This window comes from Etheostoma spectabile, chromosome 12 (genome assembly GCF_008692095.1).
Source record: "Etheostoma spectabile isolate EspeVRDwgs_2016 chromosome 12, UIUC_Espe_1.0, whole genome shotgun sequence".
Classification (NCBI taxonomy): domain Eukaryota; kingdom Metazoa; phylum Chordata; class Actinopteri; order Perciformes; family Percidae; genus Etheostoma; species Etheostoma spectabile.
In genome coordinates, this window is record NC_045744.1 from 19,203,821 (window position 1) to 19,228,489 (window position 24,669).

The 24,669-nt window shown below is 42.8% G+C and overlaps 1 protein-coding gene across 1 annotated transcript in view; it reads left to right on the forward strand.

The window, feature by feature from the left end:
• The window catches only part of zswim5 (zinc finger, SWIM-type containing 5), a 60,085-nt gene extending 39,532 nt beyond the window's left edge, over positions 1–20,553 (forward strand). The window contains exons 2-16 of the mRNA XM_032531188.1: positions 4,835–5,022; positions 5,166–5,334; positions 6,884–7,032; positions 8,253–8,403; positions 10,037–10,213; positions 10,445–10,621; positions 11,411–11,557; positions 11,664–11,801; positions 14,604–14,755; positions 15,462–15,564; positions 15,680–15,815; positions 16,257–16,414; positions 16,519–16,682; positions 17,286–17,367; positions 19,209–20,553. Coding sequence (XP_032387079.1) covers positions 4,835–5,022; positions 5,166–5,334; positions 6,884–7,032; positions 8,253–8,403; positions 10,037–10,213; positions 10,445–10,621; positions 11,411–11,557; positions 11,664–11,801; positions 14,604–14,755; positions 15,462–15,564; positions 15,680–15,815; positions 16,257–16,414; positions 16,519–16,682; positions 17,286–17,367; positions 19,209–20,071 — 2,954 coding nt within the window. The 3' untranslated portion in view covers positions 20,072–20,553. The remainder of the gene's footprint in view (positions 1–4,834; positions 5,023–5,165; positions 5,335–6,883; positions 7,033–8,252; positions 8,404–10,036; positions 10,214–10,444; positions 10,622–11,410; positions 11,558–11,663; positions 11,802–14,603; positions 14,756–15,461; positions 15,565–15,679; positions 15,816–16,256; positions 16,415–16,518; positions 16,683–17,285; positions 17,368–19,208) is intronic.
• The last annotated feature ends 4,116 nt before the right edge of the window (positions 20,554–24,669 follow it).

Sequence of the window (24,669 nt, forward strand, 5' to 3'; positions counted from 1 at the left end):
ACTTGCTTGCACGCACACAGCTCTTAATGATGTGCATCACGCACAATGAAAGTTTTGTTGTTAACTACAAATGACATCATATACTCTCTTCAGCATGAAATATAGGTTTTTAGGGCAAGTGTGCACATACCTGCATCAAAACAGACTTAAAGACATGACATACACTGGGCCATGTGATTTTCCCCCCCAAGATTCAACCATATTATTGTACCTGGCAACACACTTCACACTAATTCACCTTTTTTAGAAAATCATTGTTCACCAGTCCTAGTGTGTGTGTGTGTGTGTGTGTGTGTGTGTGTGTGTGTGTGTGTGTGGACTGTCTGATGCAGCGTCTTTTTATCATGTGACATTGCATCCCCATCTGCTGAAGACACACTGTCTCCCTCAGCCTTTACACACACAGAGAAGCACTCAGAAGTATGTGAGAGCTGCTGGAGTAAAATAAAGGGTACAGTTTTACCCAGAACATTTGAGTATTGAATCCCAAAGCTTTGGGACTAGATACAAGTTTGATGAAAGGGAGAAAGAAATTGCTCAAGGTTCTGTCATTGGTCCCCTAGACGCACACATTGGTTGGTTTAATGTCAAGTTTCCTTTTCAAATTATCACTCAATACACATTCATCCCGTCAGTTTTAACACTGATTGTTTGCTGTAGCTTTATATTTACCAGACCGATATTAAAGTGGTGTCAGTCTTTTTATCCAGAATGCAAAAAAGTCTATTTGCCAAAATGTCAAACTATTCCTTTTAACATTAAAAAAACAAGCAAGTCACAATAGTTGTTGTTATGAAGCCAGACATCAAGTCTTTAACTTAAAGTCTTTCTTTTACCTAATCAGTTAGGTATGGCCATGTTGTGTGGGCAAATACTTGACCGAGAAGGTATAAATGCCAACAAAATGCTAACTTACGGATAATTAAACCCCGCTTTGTCGTGGGTTTAACGTGTGAAACTGGAAGGCAATAGAGCGCAGGGTTGCCAGACAGACGGACTGTGAACTGTGCCATTTTAGACTTGATTGAAAGTGAAAAGAGCAGTGGTGTCACCATCACATTCATCCCTGTGGTCTAAGCAACAATAGACTCTACCCTAACCGGCACAGACGGACAGGAAAGGAGAGGGGGGGTAGGTCTGAATCCAAGACAGAAAGAGAAAGCAGCACACTAAGCTGTGGGAACGTCTTCATACCTTATATCATCTGCCATCAAAACTTTAAACGCTCATCTAAGATGCTAGACTGGATGTTAAGTGTAGCGATGACTGACAATGCATTATTTAGACAGCTTGGAGGGAAGATCTCTCAAATGTTCCCCTGATGCTTTTAAGAAATGCTCTCCCAAGATTTTTGTCTGATCCTTTTGCTCCATGCTGGGATGATTTCAGCAGGAAGATCACATTTGGACTCCCTCACACTAAGCTGTGGTTAGTGCAAATTGGCTCTACGGGTATATCCATTATAAAGACAGAGGGAAGGAATGGAAAGCCTTTTTCTGACATTTCTGATATTACCAATGCGCTGCAAGACACAACGATTGGTTTGACAGGCAGACTCAATGGGATGGAGATATTACAATTTCGGGGGACTCTTTATGTCTAGCATTGGCATATGCATCAGCCTTTCTCTCTCTCTCTCTCTCTCTCTCTTCTCTCTCTCTCTCTCTCTCTCTCTCTCTCTCTCTCTCTCTCTCTCTCTCTCTTCCCTTCTGTAGTCTGTTCTCTCTCTGTGTTGCTCATCCTTCCTGTCATAGTCAGATGCCCTGTTTGGCTGTTTGTGTTGGTCAGTCATGTCCTTTTGAAAATAGGTTAGTTGTCTGTGTGGTGCTTGATATGTTGATGCACAGGTATGTGAGCAGGTCTTTGGGTTGCTCAGTATGTTGGTGAATTGCTGTGTCGGTGGACATAAAGCCAGCTGTGCCAGTTTATGTAAGTGTGTCGGTCAGTAGCTCACTTGGTGGTATACATTTGGCTTTGATGGTTACTGGGCCAGATGGTGTGTGGGCTGTGTTAGTCTATTGGTTGGTAGTTAAGATGATTTAGCAGACCAAAAATAGCACTGCATTACAAAAAGCGCAGAGGGCTACTTTGACAAGTATGTGTTTCACAGGTACCAGTGAGGAAATCAAAGAGGATCAAGTCATAACACCGAGGCATTGCACAGCAGTTCATACCCGTAAGATATCCAGAGTTGAGGTATCTGAATCAGTATTTGGAAAGAAAAAGTGGGATCGGTGCATCTCTACTATACATTCATCAACGTAGAATTCAAACTGGAATTCCTGGATCATATTTTCTGCTATACCTTTAGCACTGCTGCACCAATAGCAGCAAGGCGCTGCTATTTTTTGTCCAAACTCACTTAGTTGTTTTGTCTGCAGGTCGGTGATTTGGTACTTGTATGTTGACAGTCCGGGACGTAGGTTGAGATGTCGATCTGAGCAGCGGGCGGCTATTACGCTGGTGGGAAGTGTTGAGCTGACGAGTTCGGTCTTGGTTCAGAACGTACTTTAGTCAGCAACCAGTTAGTGTGACAACGCCGCGCATCAATCCTTCATGTGGTCGGATGTGGTTTCCTCCCTTATTTTTCTGTTGCTCTTCATCTTTCTTTGTCATGGTGAAAACAGTTTTCAGTTGATAGGATCTCAGCGTGTGTGTGTTTATGTGTGTCTATGTCTATCTATCTGCATCCTCATGTGTGGTTTGGAAAAGCCTATTGTGGGATTTAGCCAGGAAGATGGCTTAACACTTGCTTATTAGGCTGCACTACCATGTTGGCCCATACCCCTGTGTGTGTGTGTGTGTGTGTGTGTGTGTGTGTGTGTGTGTGTGTGTGTGTGTGTGTGTGGTGTGTGTGTGTGTGTGTGTGTGTGGTGTGTGTGGTGTGTGTGTGGTGTGTGTGTGTGTGTGTGTGTGTGTGTGTGTGTGCGCGCATTTGCATTGGTGTTTGAACTTTAGACCTGTACCTTTTTTCCAGGCCATGCCCAGAATAGCCATATCATTGCTTTCTTGTTAGCCTGCCCTGCCTCCTACCTTCTCTCTTTCTCTCTTGTTTTTTGTAGCTTGAAAGCAGCAGCGGGGTTGCTATGGTTTGGTGAGATACAGTAATCCAATGTGTACACAGACACGCGCACCTCACCTCATAAATAATTGACCTGTCACAGTGAGACGACAGGACAGACCAGATACACTCTCCCCTCCTCTTTTCTCTGTTCTCCTCTCACATTTATTCTCCTATCTCGTCCCCTGTATCCTCAGTTTCTTCACTTGCCATTCTTTTACTCATAGGATTAGTTTTGTTCCACCTCTACCTTTCCATCTTTTCAGTTCTTCTCTCGTCACATTATTTCTTTCAGCGTCTGGGCTATGCAAAATCCCTGCAGTTGGTGTCATTGCAATAAAACGCTATTGTTTGTTCTTTATGCTTTCATTTATTTAGCAAAAGTTTTAGTGAATTAAATCATGATGTGCATAAACAAACATTATACAACTAGGACTGCACTACATTATTAATATGGCAATCAAGTAAGAATAGAATTAAAGATAACTCCCAAATGCCTGGCACTAGGCTTGATGGAGGGAGCCAGGTTATCAAATGTGTCCAATTGTGATGAGTTTACCACACAACTTATTGCTTTTCAATTTTTTTTTCATTGAGCTTGAGGAAGTTATTAGATATCTCACATGTGATGTCAGCCTGATAGTTTTTAAAGGACATCAGACTGCTGCTGGTTCCCGACTTTTACAGTTGCATTACATTGTGTGTCATCGGCCCTAGGATACAGCCTTGAGGTACTCCACAGTTGAATATTTTTTTTATATATTAGTATCTAGACCAACATATTTGTATCTATACCAACATTTGATGTTGCCTGGTGTTAGACGCTATTTAAAAGGCCACAGTGGCTTTTCTGATTGCAAAGACTACAGCCGCTGAACTGCTGATGCGGTAAAGGAAATAACAAGCCAGTGGTCAATGTTCAAAATCCATCCAGCCAGTTCAACGTACCAAATCAGCCAAACAGCTGCTTGTTGGTCAGCGAGAGCCAATGACGCCTGACATACCGCTAAAAGTACAAGCAATGGTTTCCCTCCGATGATCAACACCTAAGCTTAGCTCAGTTTGTGAAGGAGTTCACCTCTACAGGCTACTACTCTCACTATTGTGTGTGTGTGTGTGTGTGTGTGTGTGTGTGTGTGTGTGTGTGTGTGTGTGTGTGTGTGTGTGTGTGTGTGTGTGTGTGTTGTGTGTGTGTGTCGGTGTGTGTCTGGGTGTGTGTCTGGGTGTGTGTCTGGGTGTGTGGGTGGGTGGGTGCGGGCGCAGAGAATGATCACACCTTAGCAACCCTCTTTTCACTGCACACACACAAATGCATAGAGACATAAGGAGAGAGAGCCAGAGTATCAGATGGCCCAGTGTCCTGCTGGAGACATCTTATTAAGATGTGTGTTTTGTACCAAAGGTTCATTCTGTATGTTTGTAGAGGCTCAGATTACCACAGATGGTTCTTTTCTCCTTGCAGTTGGGCACACCAGACCCAGATAGAATCCAACACAAAGGAAACTGGACACATTGTGATGATGTCAAACAACTTTTAACTTTAGGGAACCTGGGATCCGATATACAACGTGTGTGTGGTGTCTCTGATGCAAATGTACTGTAGTTTTTCATTGGTGTGGCAGTTACCTGTCACTGTTCTCATCAGGAAAGCATTAAAATGGCAGTCCAGATAGTTAATCATGCTTTTAACAGAACATTTGTTTTTATGTGTTTTTTTTCTGTCTCTGAATGCTGAAGCTCACTCATCCTCCCTTCTTTCCTGTGTCGTTGCAGGGTTTCACCTCAGTGGCACAGTAACTGAGCCCGCCACATCATCAGAGCCGGAGGTCACCCACAAAGTGGCCATCAGCTTTGACCGATGCAAGATCACCTCCGTCACCTGTGGTTGCGGGAACAGAGACATTTTCTATTGCGCCCACGTGGTGGCGCTGTCTCTTTACCGCATTCGCAAGCCTGAACAGGTAAATCACCAGAGCGTACAAAATACATCTATGTCAATGAGAAGTCTCACAGAGACTCACATTTATGTGTGCATGTGTGTGTGTGTGTGTGTGCGTGCGCGTGTGCGTGTGTGTGCGTGTGTGTGTGTGTGTGCGTGTTAAAGGTGAAGCTGCGGTTGCCCATCTCAGAGACGTTGTTCCAGATGAACAGAGATCAGCTGCAGAAGCTGGTCCAGTACCTGATCACAGCCCACCACACTGAGGTGCTGCCCACTGCTCAGAAACTGGCCGACGAGATCCTCTCTTCCAACTCTGAGATCAACCAGGTCCATGGTGAGAGGGCAACCTTTGTGGCAAACCTTTTAGCTCACGTTCGATTAACGTAGAAATGCACGATATTGTTATATTTAGAGCAACAGTCACATCTCCCTATTTCCTAGAACCAATGTTTAATGTCATAAATGCAATGCTGTCAACAGGAGAGCACACCTTGTGTCTTAATTGTTGAAAAGTTAGCTCGGTTGAGGTGCAGTCCCTTCCTCTGCAGTGATATCTTCACAGCAACAGGACAGACTTAAAAGCTTACAGACTTAAAACGTGCGCATGCTAGCCTACAGGCTGCCATACGTCAGAGCCCTGATTACTCGTGCGAAGCAGCAAGGCAGGCTTTAAATATCTCGTTTGATTCCTTAGTTACCTCTCTCAGTGACTACCTCCTTCCAGTGGCAGGAGTATGTTGAAGAAAGCAGAATGATGAAATGAATGCAGGAGAAGGTAGAGAAAGATGTGTGCAAAGGAAAAGGGACACTAAGAGGAAAAGCACTCACATGGCACTCTGGGAGACGGAAAGGAGAAGAAAGATGAAAGGACCGGAGAATGTAGTGAGTGAAAAAGAAGAGGAGAACCACAACAGACCTGCAACGGGGAAACGACAAACTAGAGACATCCTTTCACCAAACAAAACTCTCTTATTTCATCCTGCTGGCTAAATGTTGACATTCTCCAGCTCTCCTGTCCAGGAAGACCCGCGCTGTGTTTCCTGTCTGTGTTTGACAAGGGGGATCATGGGGGTTGAAGTTCAGTCGATCCAGGAGCGAGACGTTCTTTGATGGGGGAATGTTGCCGTTTGCTGTTGCGTACTCCGAGCCAGTTGGAAACACATCTCTGGGCTTTCCTCAGCTCGCTTCCTGCTAGATCAAAGCAGCATTCCCCTTTCTGAGCATATTCACATTTCCCCGTAGTGTTACTCACACACACACACACACACACACACACACACACACACACACACACACACACACACACACATACACACCCACTGCCGAACCGAAGAAAAATAAAGGTGCCTTATATTCCCTCTGTGCACTATTAGCATAAAGCGAGCTGCTTTTCTCAAGTGTGATGTAGGTGCACTGTAAGTTAAATGTAAAACAAATAGTTATGAGAGCAGTATCAGTGTAACAGTAAAACAGATTTAGATGAATTTAAATTGACTTTTTGAATTTAAGATTGGATTGCTAACTATCCAAGGACATCTTGAATGACATGTTAGGAAGGAGAGAAGGGAAAAAGGTTTTTTTGGCAAGTGTGGCTGTCTACAAGTAAACTCCATTTAAAATGGTCACTGTATGTTTATTTTTTTGTTCAAGTGCGAATTGAGAACAGCAAGGAATGGAGTGACTGAGTGAATGCGCAGACTTTACTCTGTTTACACCAGCTTTGATGTGGAGGGAAGGATGTTAATGTTTGGGGGAAATTGTGCTTTTCTCTACAGTTTTGTTCAGTTTTTCATGCGGCCGTGTGCCTTTCTGTCTAGATATGTTTCTGTCATTGTAACACTGTGGGTGCCTGACATTTAATGTGTGTGCCTTTCTGTTCCCAGGTGCTCCGGACCCGACTGCAGGCGCCAGCATCGACGATGACAACTGCTGGCATCTGGACGAGGATCAAGTCAGGGAGCAAGTGAAACAGTTCCTGTCACAGGGAGGATACTATGGTTCTGGGAAGCAACTCAACTCCATGTTCGCCAAGGTATCTATCACCACTTCCTTCCCCTCCATTATGTGGCTGGAACTTATGTGTTGATTCATATTATCATAATCATCTTTAAGACATCAATAAGTAAAGTAAAATCTGTGTTTATTTGTCATCCCTACATACATGTTTCTCTCAGCAGCAGCCTATTAGAAACTGCACTAAAATATGCATTCTCCGTTGTTAATTAGATATCATAAATCTCCACTAGTCAAAATAATCAAAGTTAAATCGTTATTTAATTCAATAGGATATTGTTTTGGGGAGATTCTTCTTTACATTTCTTAAACTGGAACAAGTACTGTGATATGCTCCAACGAGGTTTTTTTAAAGGGGTACTCCAGTAATTTAGTATTGCACCGCCATAGAGTTTGGAAAGAGAATGGTCAAAATGGATGCAGCATTGATATGTCCTGACTTATAGTGCCTGGTATGGGTCAAGCTCAATCCTAAATTTCCCATAGTGCAACTCAGTGTCGGTTGTCTTTCACGAGACTTTATACCAGCTTGATAAATTCAAACCCTACACCTCCAGTTCGTAACACAGGCTTTCTGTAAAAATAACTACAAATGGATATCTCTTATAGCTTTATATCATTTAGTCAGAATTGCTTTCTGTTTTTTTTCCTTCTTCATATTGAACCCAGTACTGATTCGGTTCTGTCAAAGAATGCAACACTTCACAGAAAGTACAGCGCTCTGCCCTTTGTGTCTATTCAACTTCTTGTCTCCGTGTAAAAGTATGGTTTCCCACTAGGAAATGATTCAAAGAAACAGAGTACCAACAGGTCCCGAGAACACCTTGAGATTTTATTAACTGTACTATTCAAACTCAATGCCACGTCTTGAATATGATTGAAAGTTTTGCAAATCCTCTTTAATGTAGTGGATTCATAAAAATACTTTTCTTAGTGCTTTTTGTTTTTGAGTGAGAAAAAAAAAACCTTAACACAGACCTGTATGCTGAGATCTTGAATGTGACCTCATGTTGAACCCAAAACAATGTTCACATGTATCAGTAAGCTAGCTGTTTCCACTGTTAACTGTCTTTGTGCTAGGCTAAGCTACGCGAAACCAACCGCTCCAGCTCTATACTAAACAGTAATACATGAGAGTAGTATCTTTCCTCTCATTTAACTCCGGCAACAAGAAGGATGGAAGAAGGTCGCAGTCTCATGCTTTACATACAGTAAGCCTGCATTCTCTGGTCTTTCCAGGTGAGGGAGATGCTAAGAATGCGAGACTCCAACGGTGCCCGGATGCTGACGCTCATTACGGAACAGTTCATGGCAGATCCACGGCTGTCGCTATGGAGACAGCAGGGCACGGGCATGACAGACAAGTGTCGGCAGCTATGGGATGAGCTAGGTAAGAACCGTCAGAGACATGTCCGACAGAAACAAAAATCAAAATTACTTATTTGTTTTATGAGTTGGCCAATAATTTTGCTCACCTCTCTGCATGGTGAATCCAGACAGCTAGCTAGACTATCTGTCCAATCTGAGTTTCCCGTTGACCACTAAAACAACCTTTGATTGTACACGTTCCACCAATAGAAGTTCCTTTCCGGAGCTATTTAGCAGTGGCACCGTGGCGCCGCCTGGCGCTTAGCACCACTTTGTGATGGGTTTAGAGTACTCCTATTATGCTTTATGGCTTTTTCTCTTTCCTTTATTATGTTAAATATCTTTTTTTGTGCACATTATAGGTTTACAAAGTGAAAAAGCCCAAAGTCCACTCCAAAGCGACTTACCAAATTTTGCAGCGTTCTGAACTGGCCCGTCTCAGCTTGACTTAAGCCAGCTGATGGTGTCGCTGCGACTCAGCTGTTCAAGTCGCAGAAGCTGGTTTTAGAACGGAAGGGATGTCTCCCGTTTTAACAGCCAATAGAGAAGTCAGCTATAAACTCTAGCAATCAAATGATCCATAGTTTTATACGAAGCCTCAACAACCACCCGAAAGCACGGTAACGTTACATGGTCAAGCGAGATAGAGAGTGACTGACAAGAGGGAGCGCCCCGCGGCGTTAGTACAAAGCAGCGAATCCGAGAAATAAAACATCTTTACGCCGATTCATCACTAGAAATGCAACTGTTGCAGGCACCTCACTGTCACTAGCGTTATCCACATTCATATTTAGACAAAACAAATTAAATATCCAGCTACAAAGAAGCCTAAAAGTCGTAAATACAAAGAAGCGTTGTTATGGAGATGATACACCGTCTCATCTCGTCACATTGGTGTGAGCTGGCCGGTTTTAGAACGCTGCAGACCGGCTCGTTGCAAGTCGTTGTAAGTTTCAACTCGTCTCGTAGCGAATCTTTGGTCTGAACTGGGCTTAAACAACAGCACGTTTTTCTCTCTTCCCAGAATGCCGTGTGGACTAGCCAGACCCTCCTCCACAGCCCTGTAGAGGAGGGTCTGGCAAAGCGAGACTACTGTAGGTCAGACAGACGTGTCCATCCTGTCAGTTGCTCAGACAAATTGGCAGTCAACTTGTCGGGTAAACGTTAAACCAGTCAGTAAGCTATTAGGTCATCCAGTCAGCGGCCTCTCCTCCTGCTCGAGCCTCTCCCTTTCTCTCGCTCCCCACACAAAGTGAATGATAAAGGCTGCTGATCAATACGGCTGCTCAGTTTCTCTGCAATCAATCTTAGCATTTAGGAGGTCAATGAGAACACTTCCTGTGTGAGCGAGGCGGATCATGACACAGACAGAAATAACGGCCAAACGGCCAGGGTTTGCTGCCTGATCATTTTCTTCAGAGGAGCAGACATCTGACAGTTGACCTCACTCGAGGTCTGTGTATGTAGTTGTTTTCAGTGCAGTAAGTCCGCTGAGGTGCCTGTTGGTGCAACCAATATTACTTGGATTCATACAATATGGATGTTTTGAAACAAACGTATCTTAGAAAGCACTTTCCAGGGCAAGTTGAGTTCTCTTAAACACAGAACTTCGGCTTCCTTTGTCTCCTGACCTGTGATCCCCATTATTTCCCCAGGTGCATTGTGGGTGTGCGTGGTGCTAAATCCCCACTGTAAGAGCGAGGAGAAGAGCGGCTGGCTGAAGCAGCTAAAGAAATGGGGTGACATGGACGTCTGTCCGCTGGAGGACGGCAACTACGGTAGCGAGCTTCCAAACATCACCAACGCTCTGCCACAGAGCAACCTGGCACAGGGTCAGCGCAAACACACACACACATACTGTGTAATCAAAATATGAATGTGAATGAATGAGTATGAATACACATTGACACACACATTAATCATCACATTAATCTTAGACGCTGTCTCTCTCATGACAACATGACAATTTCACTGACTGTGTGTGTCTGTCTGTCTTTCTTTCTTTGTGTGTGTGTGTGTGTGTGTGTGGGATTGTGTGTGTGTGTGTGTGTGGCTTTTCTCAGACTCTCTGTCCAGGCCGAGGAGGTCGGTGTTTAGCAGGGCTGTCGAGGCCTGCGACCTCCACTGGCAGGACAGCCACCTCCAGAGGATCATCAGCAGCGACTACTACATGTCTCCATCCTACCAGAGAGAGGGGGAGAGCCTGCTGTTCAACCCACAGGGCCTGCCGCTTTGGCTAGGTGAGCAAAACACACACCACACACACACACACACACACACACACACACACACACACACACACACACACACACACACAGACTTATTGGGACATTTTATATGTTGGAACACTTCAATAAAGTGGTTATTCATTACTCATTTTCAGGAAATTGTATTGCATTTATTTACTGCATCATATTTAGTCAAATAAAAAAAGTTTCTGTAAATAATATATAGTAAGTTGCTACAAAAATGCAACAAGCGACACACACACTTTCTGGATAACAGTATAGAAAAACTTTATTTTCAGTGGCATTCCATATACACACAATCTGTAATTACACTGAAAGCCACACAAACACACACACGCACACACACGCATACACACACAGTTATTCTGCTGATATTGAGGCCAGTATCTGCAGTAAGCAGCTTCCAGCTAAGATCTGTCAGATTCTGCAACTTAAGCCAGCTATCAGACACACAGGCGTTTTGCTGAGACTGCACTGTGTGTGTGGTGTGTGTGTGTGTGTGTGTGTGTGTGTGTGTGTGTGTGTGTGTGTGTGTGTGTGTGTGTGTGTGTGTGTGTGTGTGGGGTGGTGTGTGTGGGTGTGTGTGGTGTGTGTGTGGGGTGTGGGTGTGGGTGTGTGCGCCATTACTGACTACATCTTATGTCACACAGTGTGTGTGTGTTTGTAAGAAAGAACCACGTCTGTGACTGTGAACGGCAAAGTGTGCGTGTGTGCTTATCTCATTTAGCGCAGTTCATGTGTGTGCTAAGCTGTCCTGACTTCACCTTATCTTACACTCAGACCACGTCCCAACTGCATGCGCTCGCGTCGACGCTCTGCGTTCCCACGGTTATTCCAGGGAAGCATTGCGATTGGCTGTTGCCATCATCAACACACTCCGCCTCCAACAGCAAAGACAGATGGACATCTACAAGCACCAAAAGAAAGGTAAACACACACACACACACACACATATAGTGCTGTTCATCTTCTAAAGCCAGTGTGGGATAATTTTAACATTTTGTCTTTCTCTCACGCTTTTTTCTTCTCTCAGAGCTTCGCCAGAGGGGCGTGACTTCTACCACCAACCTGGAAGGCTGGGTGGGCCATCCCTTAGACCCGATTGGCTGTCTGTTCACCACGCTCACCGAAACCTGCCGCGTGGATGACGACAACACCATGGATACTGGAGGTACAAAAACTGAGATATGCTTCTATTTCTCCTTTTTAAAAGACTTCTTTGGAAATTATCATGACAAAAAATCACAAAACTTCACAACAGACTACTTTTGAGGCTCTATTCACTTTAATAAATGGCAACTGGATTGACATACTTGATTATTTGCCATTACAAACCTGAATACAGTCCCTATGACTAATCTTGTTTTGATGCATCATTTAGCACTGAAGTAGTCTGACTCAGAAGATGAAGACATTCACCTCCCCTTATGCTATCTGCATGTTACCATTTTCAAAATCCCTCTCACTACGTGAAACAACAACAAAAACCTACAAGCTTGTAACCTAAACACTAAGTCCCGTGAGTTTGTCTTTTTTAGCAGTGAAAGACGTATCGCATAGTCGACATACATCTTTTAATGTTTTATGAGGCATTTTCTTTTGTTGCTTGATTTAGTCATTGTAAGGCCAGGGCTCTAGCCTAGAAATATAGATGCACCCTAGCGGCAGCAAATGTAAAAAATCTTCATGTGGGTCTGGCTTGTCTACCAGGGCTCACCTCCCTAAGTGCAAATGGTCCACCAAAACAAGTTTACTTTTTACACTATTTTGCAAGGGCACTGGGCACTGGGCTTCACGCCACCCAAGACGATTGTGAGTGGTTTAAAGAAATACAAATAACACTGGGGATTTTTTTTTAACTTAGTCCTAAATTATGATTGGTTTAAGCAGACCTTTCTCCAGCGCTGGCACAGCGCTGAAGCAAAGTGTGGAGATAAGTCTGGTTATGCGAGACTAGCAGTGTCTTTTACTTGCTGATTTTCTGCAGAGGTAACCCTGTTCCGGTGCACCCTCAAACTATAAGTAGGAGATTATAGAAGGTTGGTCATGAGGTCCTGGCATGGAAAATATTCAGTGTTGTTGGTTCACATTGTTCTGTGCAAGCTCAAGACCTGAGTCACTTAAAATGTATGCAGTAGATTTCAATAAAACATATATATTTTTAACTCTCAGAATAGGCTTTACTTCCATCATTAGTAGCCATTAGAAATGAGTGCTGGTCAGAGCTCCATCACCCTAACAATTTATAGAGACAGAAAATAAGAGCATGATTGAAAGAATTCTTTGTTGTTTGCTGAAAGGTATTATTCAGACATGTCCAATGACTTACAGTGTTACAAGTATAGCCACCCTTTAGCATATATTAAGATCAAAATCATTTTCCCTCTGTGGGTCCACTGCTGCACTGCCATCGGCGGGGTTCTAATGTAGCTTACTGTTTGCTGAACCTATAACGAGTAAGCCAACTTAGCATGTACTTCAACAACATACATACTCAACCACAGACCTCATGGGTCAACGAGCTTATTTGCCCAACCCAAGGAATAATTCCTCGCACACTTCACCAGCTGATGCAGTGTAACCCTGAGCAGAGGTGATCGGGCACACCAGCAGTGACTCTTTAGACAACAGACTCCCGTGTTCTTATATCAGGACTGGGTAGAGTTGCTGTCAAGAGCCATAAACTAACAAAGGCTGAAAAGATTGTGCAGGAACACCCTGCTCATTTAGACTGTGTGTGTGTGTGTGTGTGTGTGTGTGTGTGTGTGTGTGTGTGTGTGTGTGTGTGTTGTGCGTGCGCACGTGCACGTGTGTGCATTGCACTTTTTTTCACCAGTGGCCATTGCGACAGAGCAGAATAGGGGCTGGGTTTTCCTATTGTTACCCAGCTACAAGGAACTATTGTCAATCCAAACAATGCTGACCCCTGGCACACTCATCGGGCCGAGTGTGTGTATGTGTTGGCGATATAGTGAATGATTGATTGTTTTATGTTGTTTGGGGAATTTGAGAAGAGTGGTATGACTATTTAGCGTGTGTGTGGATGTGTGTGTATAGCCTGGTCACTGTGCTTTATCCCCCTCTGGAAGATAGCTGGGAACATCTGTTGAAGGAGGGGTGGAGCCAGAGTATGTGTCAACCAATCCAAATGCAGTTTTAGCTTTGATCATTTCAAATCAACCAATCAATAGCCAATGGACAGAAGGAAAACAAAAACGAGTTTGCACTGGGGTTAAGCCTATAAAATCAGTTTTCCCTTTTTCCTGGATTTACACACACACACACACACACACACACACACACACACACACACACACACACACACACACACACACACACACACACATCCGTGGAATAAACAGGATTGAGGGGATCTGTTGCTCAGAGGGGATTTAAGCAGAATGATGGAGTGGGGGAGCAGAGAGAGAACAAATGGGCACCAATCAACAGCTGATACTCTCATTCCATCTGTTCTCACTTATTGCTGTCGAGCATTTGTGTAGGGTGTAGCAGCCATTTTAGATTAGGGTTCACAGTCTATGAATGCTGTATTTATATGTTACACAAATTGTATGGCTATTTATACAAAGACCATAGCAAGTTTCCTTTTCTCAGTTCTTTTCAAGTCTCTCTTAATACAATATGCACATGCCTATATGTACTTTGTTACCATTTATTTGTCCCTGAAGCAATCCCTCCCTAATTCAGTTGCACTGTAAGAAACAGAGGCAAAAAAAACTCTGTCCTTGTTTATTGCCAAAATACAACAATGCTATAATGATACTTTAGCAGTCTGAGTTAGCCAAATCAGCGGACAGTGTAGTCTTGCTGAGCCGTGGTGGAAAGATGGATACGTCCATGTATTTTTCTACAGTTGTCTTCAGTTATCAAGGTCTGTAAAATGGGCGTTTGCTACTATTCAGATTTGCATGCATGAATCACTAAATCATTTTCTTTCCTTCCTTCCTCTCAGAAGGTGACCCCCGGCCCCCGGTCTACCACCACGTACCAGTGTGGGGCAGTCCTGATGGAGGGGAGTCCTACCTGACTTTGGCCTTAGAGGTGGCTCTGATGGGAATGGGCCAGCAGAGGATAATGCCCGAAGGCCTATACGCTCAGGATAAGGTACGGTAGTCCTAAAAAGAACAGTTTTACATTTTGTAGTTATAATATATACATTTAAACACGATCCAATAAAGTGATTTTACCCCCTCCAAAGAGATAACAGTAATGTCTTCTTGCAGCGGGTAGCATTTTTTTTTTCTTCTTTTGCATATTCAATCAAGCGGTATGAATTTGCCTGGTGTAGACAATGTCGCCTTGAAAGACAATCACTATAATTAAACGTCTGTGTGAAGTAGTTGCCGTGCACAAATAGAGAAAAGGTCACAGCATTTGGTTTTTCTGACAAGCACTTAAGTTTAATTTTTTTATGTTTAGAGTGCTTAACATGTCTGCCATAGAATTTTCTGAATGTCATAGGAATCAACAAAACTATTTATGTTTTAGGCAAGGTGAGTTTATTTTCACCTTTCAACAACAAGGCAATTCAAAGTGCTTTACATAAGGCGCAAAGGCATTAAGAAATGTTGAGCAATATAAAAAGGCACACACAGGATTTCAAAAGAATGTAAGTTTTAAGCAAGAATTGCATTTAAAACCAATTTAGTTTCCAAAAGGACCCCTTGATGGTGAAATAAAATCAGTCTCCGTCATAACGGTAACTGCACACGGATGCCACAGTTTGACACTGGTCCTCTAATACCTAAAACTCAAAATTGCCTCTTAAACTTCACTAAAGAGCAAAATTTGCTTTGTGAAAATGTTCAAGGTGTGTCGGAATGAGGAGCAGATTGTTGCAAAACTTCAAGAACTGGAGCTGGATGACCTCCTGGTTCAGACTCTTCGGAAACAGGCCATACAGCTGCTAGAAGGTAGAACAACAACAACAACAACATCTTCATGTGCTGTGCCCTGTGGTTCATGGTCTTTCACATTGTTTAGAAGAAAAAGAAACAAAGACATTATTTTGTCTTTCTCTTGGTCCAGCTGGGCCGTTCAGCGGCCTAGGTGAGGTCATCCACAGGGAGAGTGTTCCCATGCACACCTTCGCAAAGTACCTCTTCTCTGCCCTGCTGCCACATGACGCAGATCTGGCATATAAGCTGGCTCTCCGCGCCATGAGGTCAGTTTCCCAGTTTGGTGCTTTTGAATGGTATTGCATTGTACTGTGAGGTGTTTCTAATATTTTGTCCGTCTTCACTGATATACTTCAAAACAGTCATTTTTAATACAGATTACATTAGTTAAAGCTTGGTGTACTTAATAAACTGGTGAACAGGCTTGTAGAAGCTGTTGATCATTTGTGGTAATGGGTTCATTTGTTTTAGGTATTTACACTAATGTGTCCTAATTAGTAGTATAAGTAGTGTGCCACCTTTAAATTGGAATAAATTCACTGTAGTATCTATAAAGTTTTAGAGTAAATGCTAGCATGGATGTTTTTTTTCCTAATGCAAATTTCAATAGGGAATTTTATCCTAGATTTAATATGAACATTAGTGAATTAATGAATGTTAGAGTTTGATGAATACTAAATACGGCATTGTTTGTATATTTCTGTCAGGCTGCCGGTGCTGGAGTCCTCAGCAGGCTCCGGGGACGTGGGCCACCCTCATCACGGCATCTCCATAGTCCCGAGTAGATACCCGCGCTGGTTCACACTGGGACACCTGGAGTCCCAGCAGTGTGAGCTGGCCTCCACCATGCTCACTGCTGCTAAAGGTACCTGCTAACACATCCTCGGACCCATAGCTAAGGTCATAGTAGAGAAATATCCCCTTCAGATGTTTCTAACAACATGCACGTTTGCTTTATTTTGCCTGCAGGTGACATGTTGAGGTTGCGGACGGTGCTGGAGGCCATCCAGAAAAACATCCACTCCTCTTCCTTAATCTTCAAGCTGGCCCAGGACGCCTTTAAGATAGCCACACCCGCGGACAACCCGCCTGATATAACTCTGCTCAACGTGGCACTGGAGCTAGGGTTGCAGGTAGAGTGTGTGTGTGTGTGTGTGTGAGAGAGAGTGTGACGCAGACAAGGTATGAGGGCAAGTCAGCAGTATATCCACAAACTTGTAATTTGCGCAGGCCTCCACAGCCTCTCTACAAATTAACAGAGAAAACATCACACTGCGTCTTGCCGTGGTTGATGAGCAGAAACCACATAATTAAGCCTTTTGGATTCCACAGTAAACACAAGACAAAACTCTTGAGATCATCAAGGCAACAGTGTTGCTGTGGCTTCACACGCCTCTTCCTCCTGGTGTTTAGAGTATTGGCTGAACTCCTGTCAGTAAAACTGCTAATAGAATGCTCAAAATGGAAGTGTCACGATTAGTCATGTGTGTAATTATGAACACATTTGGATACATCTGTCATCATTGGTGACAAGCCGTATTGGGCGAACTTTTCCAATTATGAAAATCCCACCTATCATGTTCACTTGTTTTCTGAATGTATGAGAAACGTTAGAATAAGTTCATCAAAAACTGACTGACTGCCGAGAAGAAGAAAAAAAAATGGATGTTTTTTTATAAGCATTGTACAAAGTAGCAGGATCCCAAAACAACATGTTGTGCACGTGTGCTTTGCAGGTGATGAGAATGACTCTGTCAACACTGAACTGGAGAAGGAGAGAGATGGTGCGATGGCTGGTAACCTGTGCCACAGAAGTCGGTATGTGATGCCTTTTAACAAGACCTTTAAAACAGAATTCATAGTTCTGACCATTGCAGTTTGTGGCTGTCCAAAAGGTTTTAGTTAAGTAAGAGGAGACATTTATTTATGATGAGTCTTTCAAGAGCAGAGCCTCAAATTGCCTCGTTGCCTCCATATGTAAATAAGATTAAATAAAAACCAAAACGACATTGAAAGGAAACAGCTTAAGACACAAAAGCAGCGTAGAAGCCAAGGTGGATGTATTATTGGACCTGGTAAAAAAGCAACTAAGAAACAGTGTTTTGAACAACTTGTGGGAGGTACAGAGAGGACTCTGTGTATAAGTTGTGTAAACCTGATGAAAAGAATGCGTGGAGGATCTTAAGTTGAGACACACAGGGCCTTAGTTCCAAAGTGTTCTTTAACTTCGTAAAACGGGAACAAATGGTCAAAGTTGTCACTCTGGGAAAGGAACCTATACTCCTTAGTAGTGCTCAAACGATTAAAATATTGAATCGCGATTGATCACATTAATGTCATAGTTAACTTGCAATGAATCACAATTAATTGCACATTTTTATCTATTCTAAATGTCCCTTGATTTCGTTTTGTCCCAATATTTTCTTTCTCAATTTACTTATGAAAACATAAGTGTTCTTATAAACATGGAAAAGTGGATCGGCTTGCTTTGTGCAAATGTTTTTTTATTGAAAACAACATTGGCATAAAGCCTATTGTAGTGTTGAATTTCACATGTAACATTCTCACTCAATAATCTCTCACACAATGTAACACTGTCCATCAATAAAATGGTGAAAAAAACACTTTGACGAATTGTGGCGGAGAATTCCCATCGGCTGTGTGCTTGGCCATCAAGTGGTATTTCAGACTGGACGTGCTGCGATGATCGCTCAGTTCACAACGACAAAACACAAAGATCACTTTGGTCTTGTCAATGGAACCATTTGGCAACTTTTAAAAAGTAAACTTTCCATTCAGAATCTTTTTGGCATCCATTTCGGCGTCTCGCGCTCGCCATCCACTCAAAGCGTAACGTTACTACTCTTTGGCCGAGTTGCAAGCCCAAACGGCGTGTGTGCAGCGTGCCTGTATTTTTGTTTCCGGTCTAGCTAGATCCGATGTGGTGTTGTACTTTTTCTAACGTTACTAGTGGTTGCAACAGCATGTGAAAAAAAACTACGTTTTCTAGGAAAATAAGAACGTTAATCTCACGATTAAAAAAAATTGACTCCTTTTAAAATGGGTTTGCGTTAACACCGTTAATAACGCGTTTAACTGACAGCACTACTGTTTAGTAATGATAATAACAGAACTTGAGCTGTGTCTGCATTTACCCACCGATAATTGTAGAGATCATTCTGAAGGATTTTAAATGCGATTCAAGTCTGTCAAAGTAAAAGTTCCGATTCCAGAATAAAGCCCACTATCTTTCAGTTTATCCTCTCCTTCCTTTTTCCTCATTTTTTTAAAGGGACAACGCACATTAATCAACATGAGCACAGAGTCTAGATGGTATTTTACAATCCTGTCTTGTAGATGCTCTGGTGGATAAGCTTAGATTTTGTTGAATGAATTTGTTGAGTGGTAGGGGAGCCAAACCATGAACATTTTATATACAGTAAAATATTTGCAAACTTAATCATGTTTTCCCAGTTTAACAGATCATATTTAATTATTTTAATTTACAATTCTTTATTTTAACAGCTGAATAAAATTCATAAACAATTATCAAAGAGCTTTAAACAAATTTTTGAACCATACCAGTATTCACATGATTTACATGGAATACCATAGACCAAACACATGTTAACTTTGCCTTTGTCTCTGCTCCTCCTCAGGTCTGCGGGCGTTGGTGAGCATCTTACAGAGCTGGTACACCCTCTTCACACCGACCGAGGCCACCAGCATTGTGGCGGCCACCGTCATGTCCCATAACACCATCCTGCGCCTCAGCCTCGACTACCCCCAGCGCGAGGAGCTGGCCAGCTGTGCCAGGACCCTGGCCCTGCAGTGCGCCATGAAGGATCCCCAGAACTGCGCTCTGTCGGCTCTGACGCTCTGCGAGAAGGACCACATCGCCTTCGAGACGGCCTACCAGATAGTCATCGACGCAGCATCCACGGGTATGACCTACTCCCAGCTGTTCACCATCGCGAGGTACATGGAACACAGAGGATACCCGCTGCGGTCCTTCAAGTTGGCCTCCCTCGCCATGACCCACCTTAACCTGGCTTACAACCAGGACACACACCCAGCTATTAATGACGTGCTGTGGGCCTGCGCGCTCAGCCACTCCCTGGGGAAAAATGAGCTTGCAGCCATTATCCCGCTGGTGGTGAAGAGTGTGCACTGCGCCACAGTGCTGTCTGACATCTTGCGGCGGTGCACCATGACGGCACCGGGTCTCGCCGGCATTCCCGGGAGAAGGAACTCTGGGAAGCTAATGTCAACAGACAAAGCGCCGTTGCGGCAACTCCTAGACGCCACGATCTCGGCGTACATCAACACCACGCACTCTCGACTGACGCACATCAGTCCGCGCCACTACGGAGAGTTCATAGAGTTCCTGAGCAAAGCACGGGAGACTTTCCTGCTGGCACAGGACGGCCACATTCAGTTTGCCCAGTTCATAGACAACCTGAAACAGATCTACAAGGGCAAGAAGAAACTGATGATGTTGGTCAGGGAGAGATTCGGCTGACCTTAGTCCTTCCTCACAGGGACCCTCTTCTTGGGAAGTAGTTACACTTATTTGTTTCTATTTAAGGTTTTTTGGATTCCTTGTATTTTAACTTCTTATGTTGAGCCATTTGTTGACTAAGTCTTAAGTTTTTGTCCTGTTTTGTTGTTTTGTTTCTTGAATGTGAACCAGGCAGTGTTCGCAGTACATTGCTCTACTTCATTGAGATGGCAAAAGAGGAAAACGGCTTGAAATGTTAAAGAACAACAACAAAAACAAAGCATTTTTTTTCTCCCTCCAACTAATGTTAAATCTAGTATGAAAAAGACAAAGATTGTGAAATTTTTTATTTTTATTTTTTTCAGTGGCACATGACGATTTTAAAAACCAAAAGATTTGGTTGGAGGGGGTACTTTGAGCCGGGAGACGCTTTCAGCTGGGCTTTAGAAGAAGAAGAGGAAGTGGTTTTCAAAGTGGAAGGAAAATGTTGTTTCCAAAAGAGAGAGAAAAACCCCACTGTGGTCAAAAACACATAGTGTTACTGTCATACCTCGACTGTATTATTTAACAGCTTTAAATGGCCTCTTGTTTCATTCAAGACATGTTATAGTAGAGGGGGCGGAATACAGAACAACACATGCGGTCTCTCTGTAGAAGACCTCAGTACCCACAGCTTTATAAACCTGACTAAAGCCACTCCAGACTTGCTACTACCTTCTTCACCTGCTGGTCAGTACTTTTCCTTAAGAATATCTACAGAGGAAGAACCATGTTGCTTCACAGAGTGCATGTCTTTAAATCCAGAAGCCTGAGACTAACATCATTCAGGCTGTCCTAGCTAAGGTAGAGTAGTTGAGGCTCCACATGCATATATACATATATACATACACACAGTTATCTCGTATGTCCTCCTCTAGGCTTATTAACGGTGACATAACACAACTGTGATGAATGATGGGGTCCCAGTATTCCCATCTTTAGAGCTAGCTACCACTGCACTGCTGTACAGCTATTTATGGCCAAAACCTTTGAAATCTATAGGACTCCAATGATCACCTTTCACTCGCTAGATCCAGATTTTGTCAATAAGCAATATAAGTCTGCGCTTTATTTTTTCATCACCTAGTTTATTTCACCTTCTTGTATTCGGTTTGGAAGCTTGAGAACATATTGGGACCATGTTGATTTCAGTGATTGTTAGTTGTTATCTCTGCCTGTAGCCTAAGTCCCTTTTCCATCTCAATAACTTCTGCCGGAACTCTGGTAAGAGTTTATTTCCTGGAACTTTCTTCAGGAACCAAGAGCATTACCCCATTATAAGATCAGAAATCTGGTTGGAATGTTGGTTCTTTTGGGGATAGTTCCTACCCCTTAAACCCCGGCAACCCACATAGTACTTTTTTACCAATTGATTAGACAAGCACTATTTAAGTAAAACAGCCAGATTTTTCTAACATTAATGTAGCAGCAAGAGATAATATGTGCTAAACAATGACATAGTATTGGACTGCTAACAAGGCAGAAGCTCGTCCTTGCATATCTAGAATTAAAAAGCCTACCCAGATATATTTTTAATAAATTTATAGTAGAACTAGGCTTTTACCACTCTGCACGAATTCAAATTGTTATATTAACAAAAGATCAATTCGTACTGTGTAATGTGAGAAGGTTGTTTAAAGAAACAACTGCTGTTCCCCTCAACGCTACGAAGCTTTTTAGCGTCATTTAGCTAACTGTTAAGATTTGTCCGTCCTAAAAATACAGCAAAGAAGCTAACGCCGTGGGTACCTGGATTGCTCAGTTGGTAGAGCAGGTACCCATATACGGAGGTTTACTCCTTGACACACTCCCCTCTCTCTTCCATTTCCAGCTGTCTTGTCAAATAAAGGCCTGAAAATGCCCAAGAACTAATCTTTTAAAAAGGAAAAGAAGCTAACACCGGTTGCCTAGCGCCAAACAGTAGACAAAGTCAGCCGCTAGCTGCTGCAAAGACAGTGGAGACCAAAATAGAGCCAAAATAGTCGACTCAAATTTTATTAGGTGGCCGGAACCACGACAGAAAAATAATGCTAATGTTGCTCCTTCTCTGCTATATGTGTAAACTGTTAGCTAACACGTTAGGCACAGCAACTACAGTATGTACGGTGGTTTGAGGATTGTTTGGATAAACTAAAACAAAAAAGTTTTTTTTTTTTTTTTTTTAAATACAGTAATTGCAGTAATTACGCTAGTCCCCATTATGGCTAAAGCACGGAACATGCTTAGTTGATCCTGAATTTGTAGATTCCACCAATTCCCTGGTCACTTGTGATGGTAAAAGGGTCTGTAGCTACTAAAGCTGCTTCCCTGTGAATGTTACTGGTTGTGCTCCTTCTGGACTGTGAAGACGAGCGGCCTTGTCTTTCTCAAAGGTTTATAGATACACAGTGCAAACACAACAAATACTGTACGTTTTATGACTTGATGACTGCAGCTTCCATATTTGAGACCACATGCCTTGGCACAGGAAGTTTTCTGTTCTGTATGAGGGGTTGTCATGCTTCCTTTTCCTTCCCAGTGGCTAAGTGTTGGTAATGGCAGTACACAGTACAGCGAGAGCTTGATTCTTTACCGGTCGGACTAAACGTCATCACACAAGCACTTCACACAAATACCTCTTCAGTATGTTCCTGCCTGCTTCAGCATTTATTTATTGATTGTTTAGTTACTGTATGACTTGTGTAGAAAATCGCAGACACACAAACGGAACGCAACGAGCGAGTTGGCCTGTCGATGGCAGGAGAATAAAAGGAAAAGGGTTTTTGAATGGAACATTTTCTTGTCTGCTTTTACATTCCATGAGAGCTACCTTCACCCACTACCCGGGTAGTCAGTCACAACTCTGGGCCTTTTTGATCTGAAGAAACACAGATAGAAGAATGGGGGGGGGGGGGGGGGAGGGGGAGGAAAACTTAGCAAAAGAAAGAAAAGAGAGGCTAAACTCAGTTCTCAGGGACATCACTTAAAGAAACAAAACAAAAAGTAGTAGCATTAACATTTAAGATATTGTAAATATGAAAGTGTCAATTCAGAAAATTGTAAAGTTATAATTATTTATGATAAGTATGTTTTATGTGTTTGTTTTTACTTTATTTTTATGTTGTTGTTTTTTTTGCCAGGGGTGTACTTGAATTGTTTTGGACGGGGAACATGACAGCGTTTTTTGTAAGGGCAAAGACTTCAAGGCATTTCTCAGGTGCTCCTGTGTACATTTCTTTCCGTTTGTTTTTGCTATAATAACTATTATTATTTGTAATTTTTTTGATTTGCAAAGACAAAAAAAAAAAGTCTGTTTTTCCGAAAGGAAGCATGTTATCCGGAGTTGAGGAAGGCGTTCATTTGTAAACAGATACGTACTAAACCTGACTATGCAGAACCACTTAAAAGGTCTTGTCACCTCTTTAAGACGCCCCCACCCTCCCCCCAAAAAAAGTGTGAAAGAAGAGACTCAGTGGACTGAACCACTATTAATGAGACGGGGAGGGGTAGGGGGGGGGGGACAAAGACAAGACAAGACCCAGCATGCTTGTATTTGGACAATGCGCAGTAGCCAGCCTGCATACGCTGCAACATTTACAGGAGAGAAGAAAAGAAAAAAAAAATGAAAATGGTGGAAAATGCCTTTGTGACCGATCAATGTACAAAGTTTATTTTTGCTTTACTTCTTTGTTGGTTTTATTTAATCAGTACTCAAGCCTTCAGTGTCTTCTCAGAGGTGTTGCGTGGCAGCACCGCAGCGAGACAGAACAATACACAAGATGTCAGTCGGAAACAGCAACCGCGTGAACAAAAGGAGGCGGCCTGCGAGTGACCTTGTGTTCATTCCTCGTTAATTTTTTTTTTTTTTTGTATCGCTTTCCCAACTCCCTTCGGAGTTCTCCCCCTTCTATCTCATTATCACACCTTCTTTATCCAATCTTCAGTTGTTCACCGCCGGAGCAGTGCATCCGTGGGCCAGTGACCAGCTTTCAGTGCAGCCACGGCCCCTCCGTTGTCCTACGTTGTTTGAGGCAGCAGCACGGGATCTGCTCAAAGTCAACGTTCGACAACTTGTGGGTTTTCAATTGGGTTTTTATGCTGCAAAGGTTCTAAATAAGGAGGATAAAAAACTATCTTTTTTTTTTTTAATTTTTTTGTCTCCCACGTTAGCATGATGATGCTGTTTCCCTAAATCAAAGATGAAAGAGGGATATTGTTTTACCACTTTCCTAACGTTCCAGCTCCAGGTAGCTGTCTTTTATGTGATGCAATAACTGACAGCATTACAACACGGAGGTTCCCCCCCTATCTGTTTTTCTGTTAACTGTATCAGCCAGTTCTTATCGTTTCTCTGTCTTTCTTTCTTTCTTTCTTTCTTTCTTTCTTTCTTTCTTAGGAGAGCACTATTTGCTGGTAGAGATCTAGATCACCTACTGTTTCCCAGTTTGTTTTTGTTTTGGATTCTTTCTAACTTTAAGGGAAAATTGAAAGTGTTTGATGCCTCTTTGTGCTACTGATTATGAAAAGGTATTTCCAGTATTTGTTGCCACAGAAGTATGATAGCTTATCATCAACACTTGTTTGGTTTTTTTTCTAATATT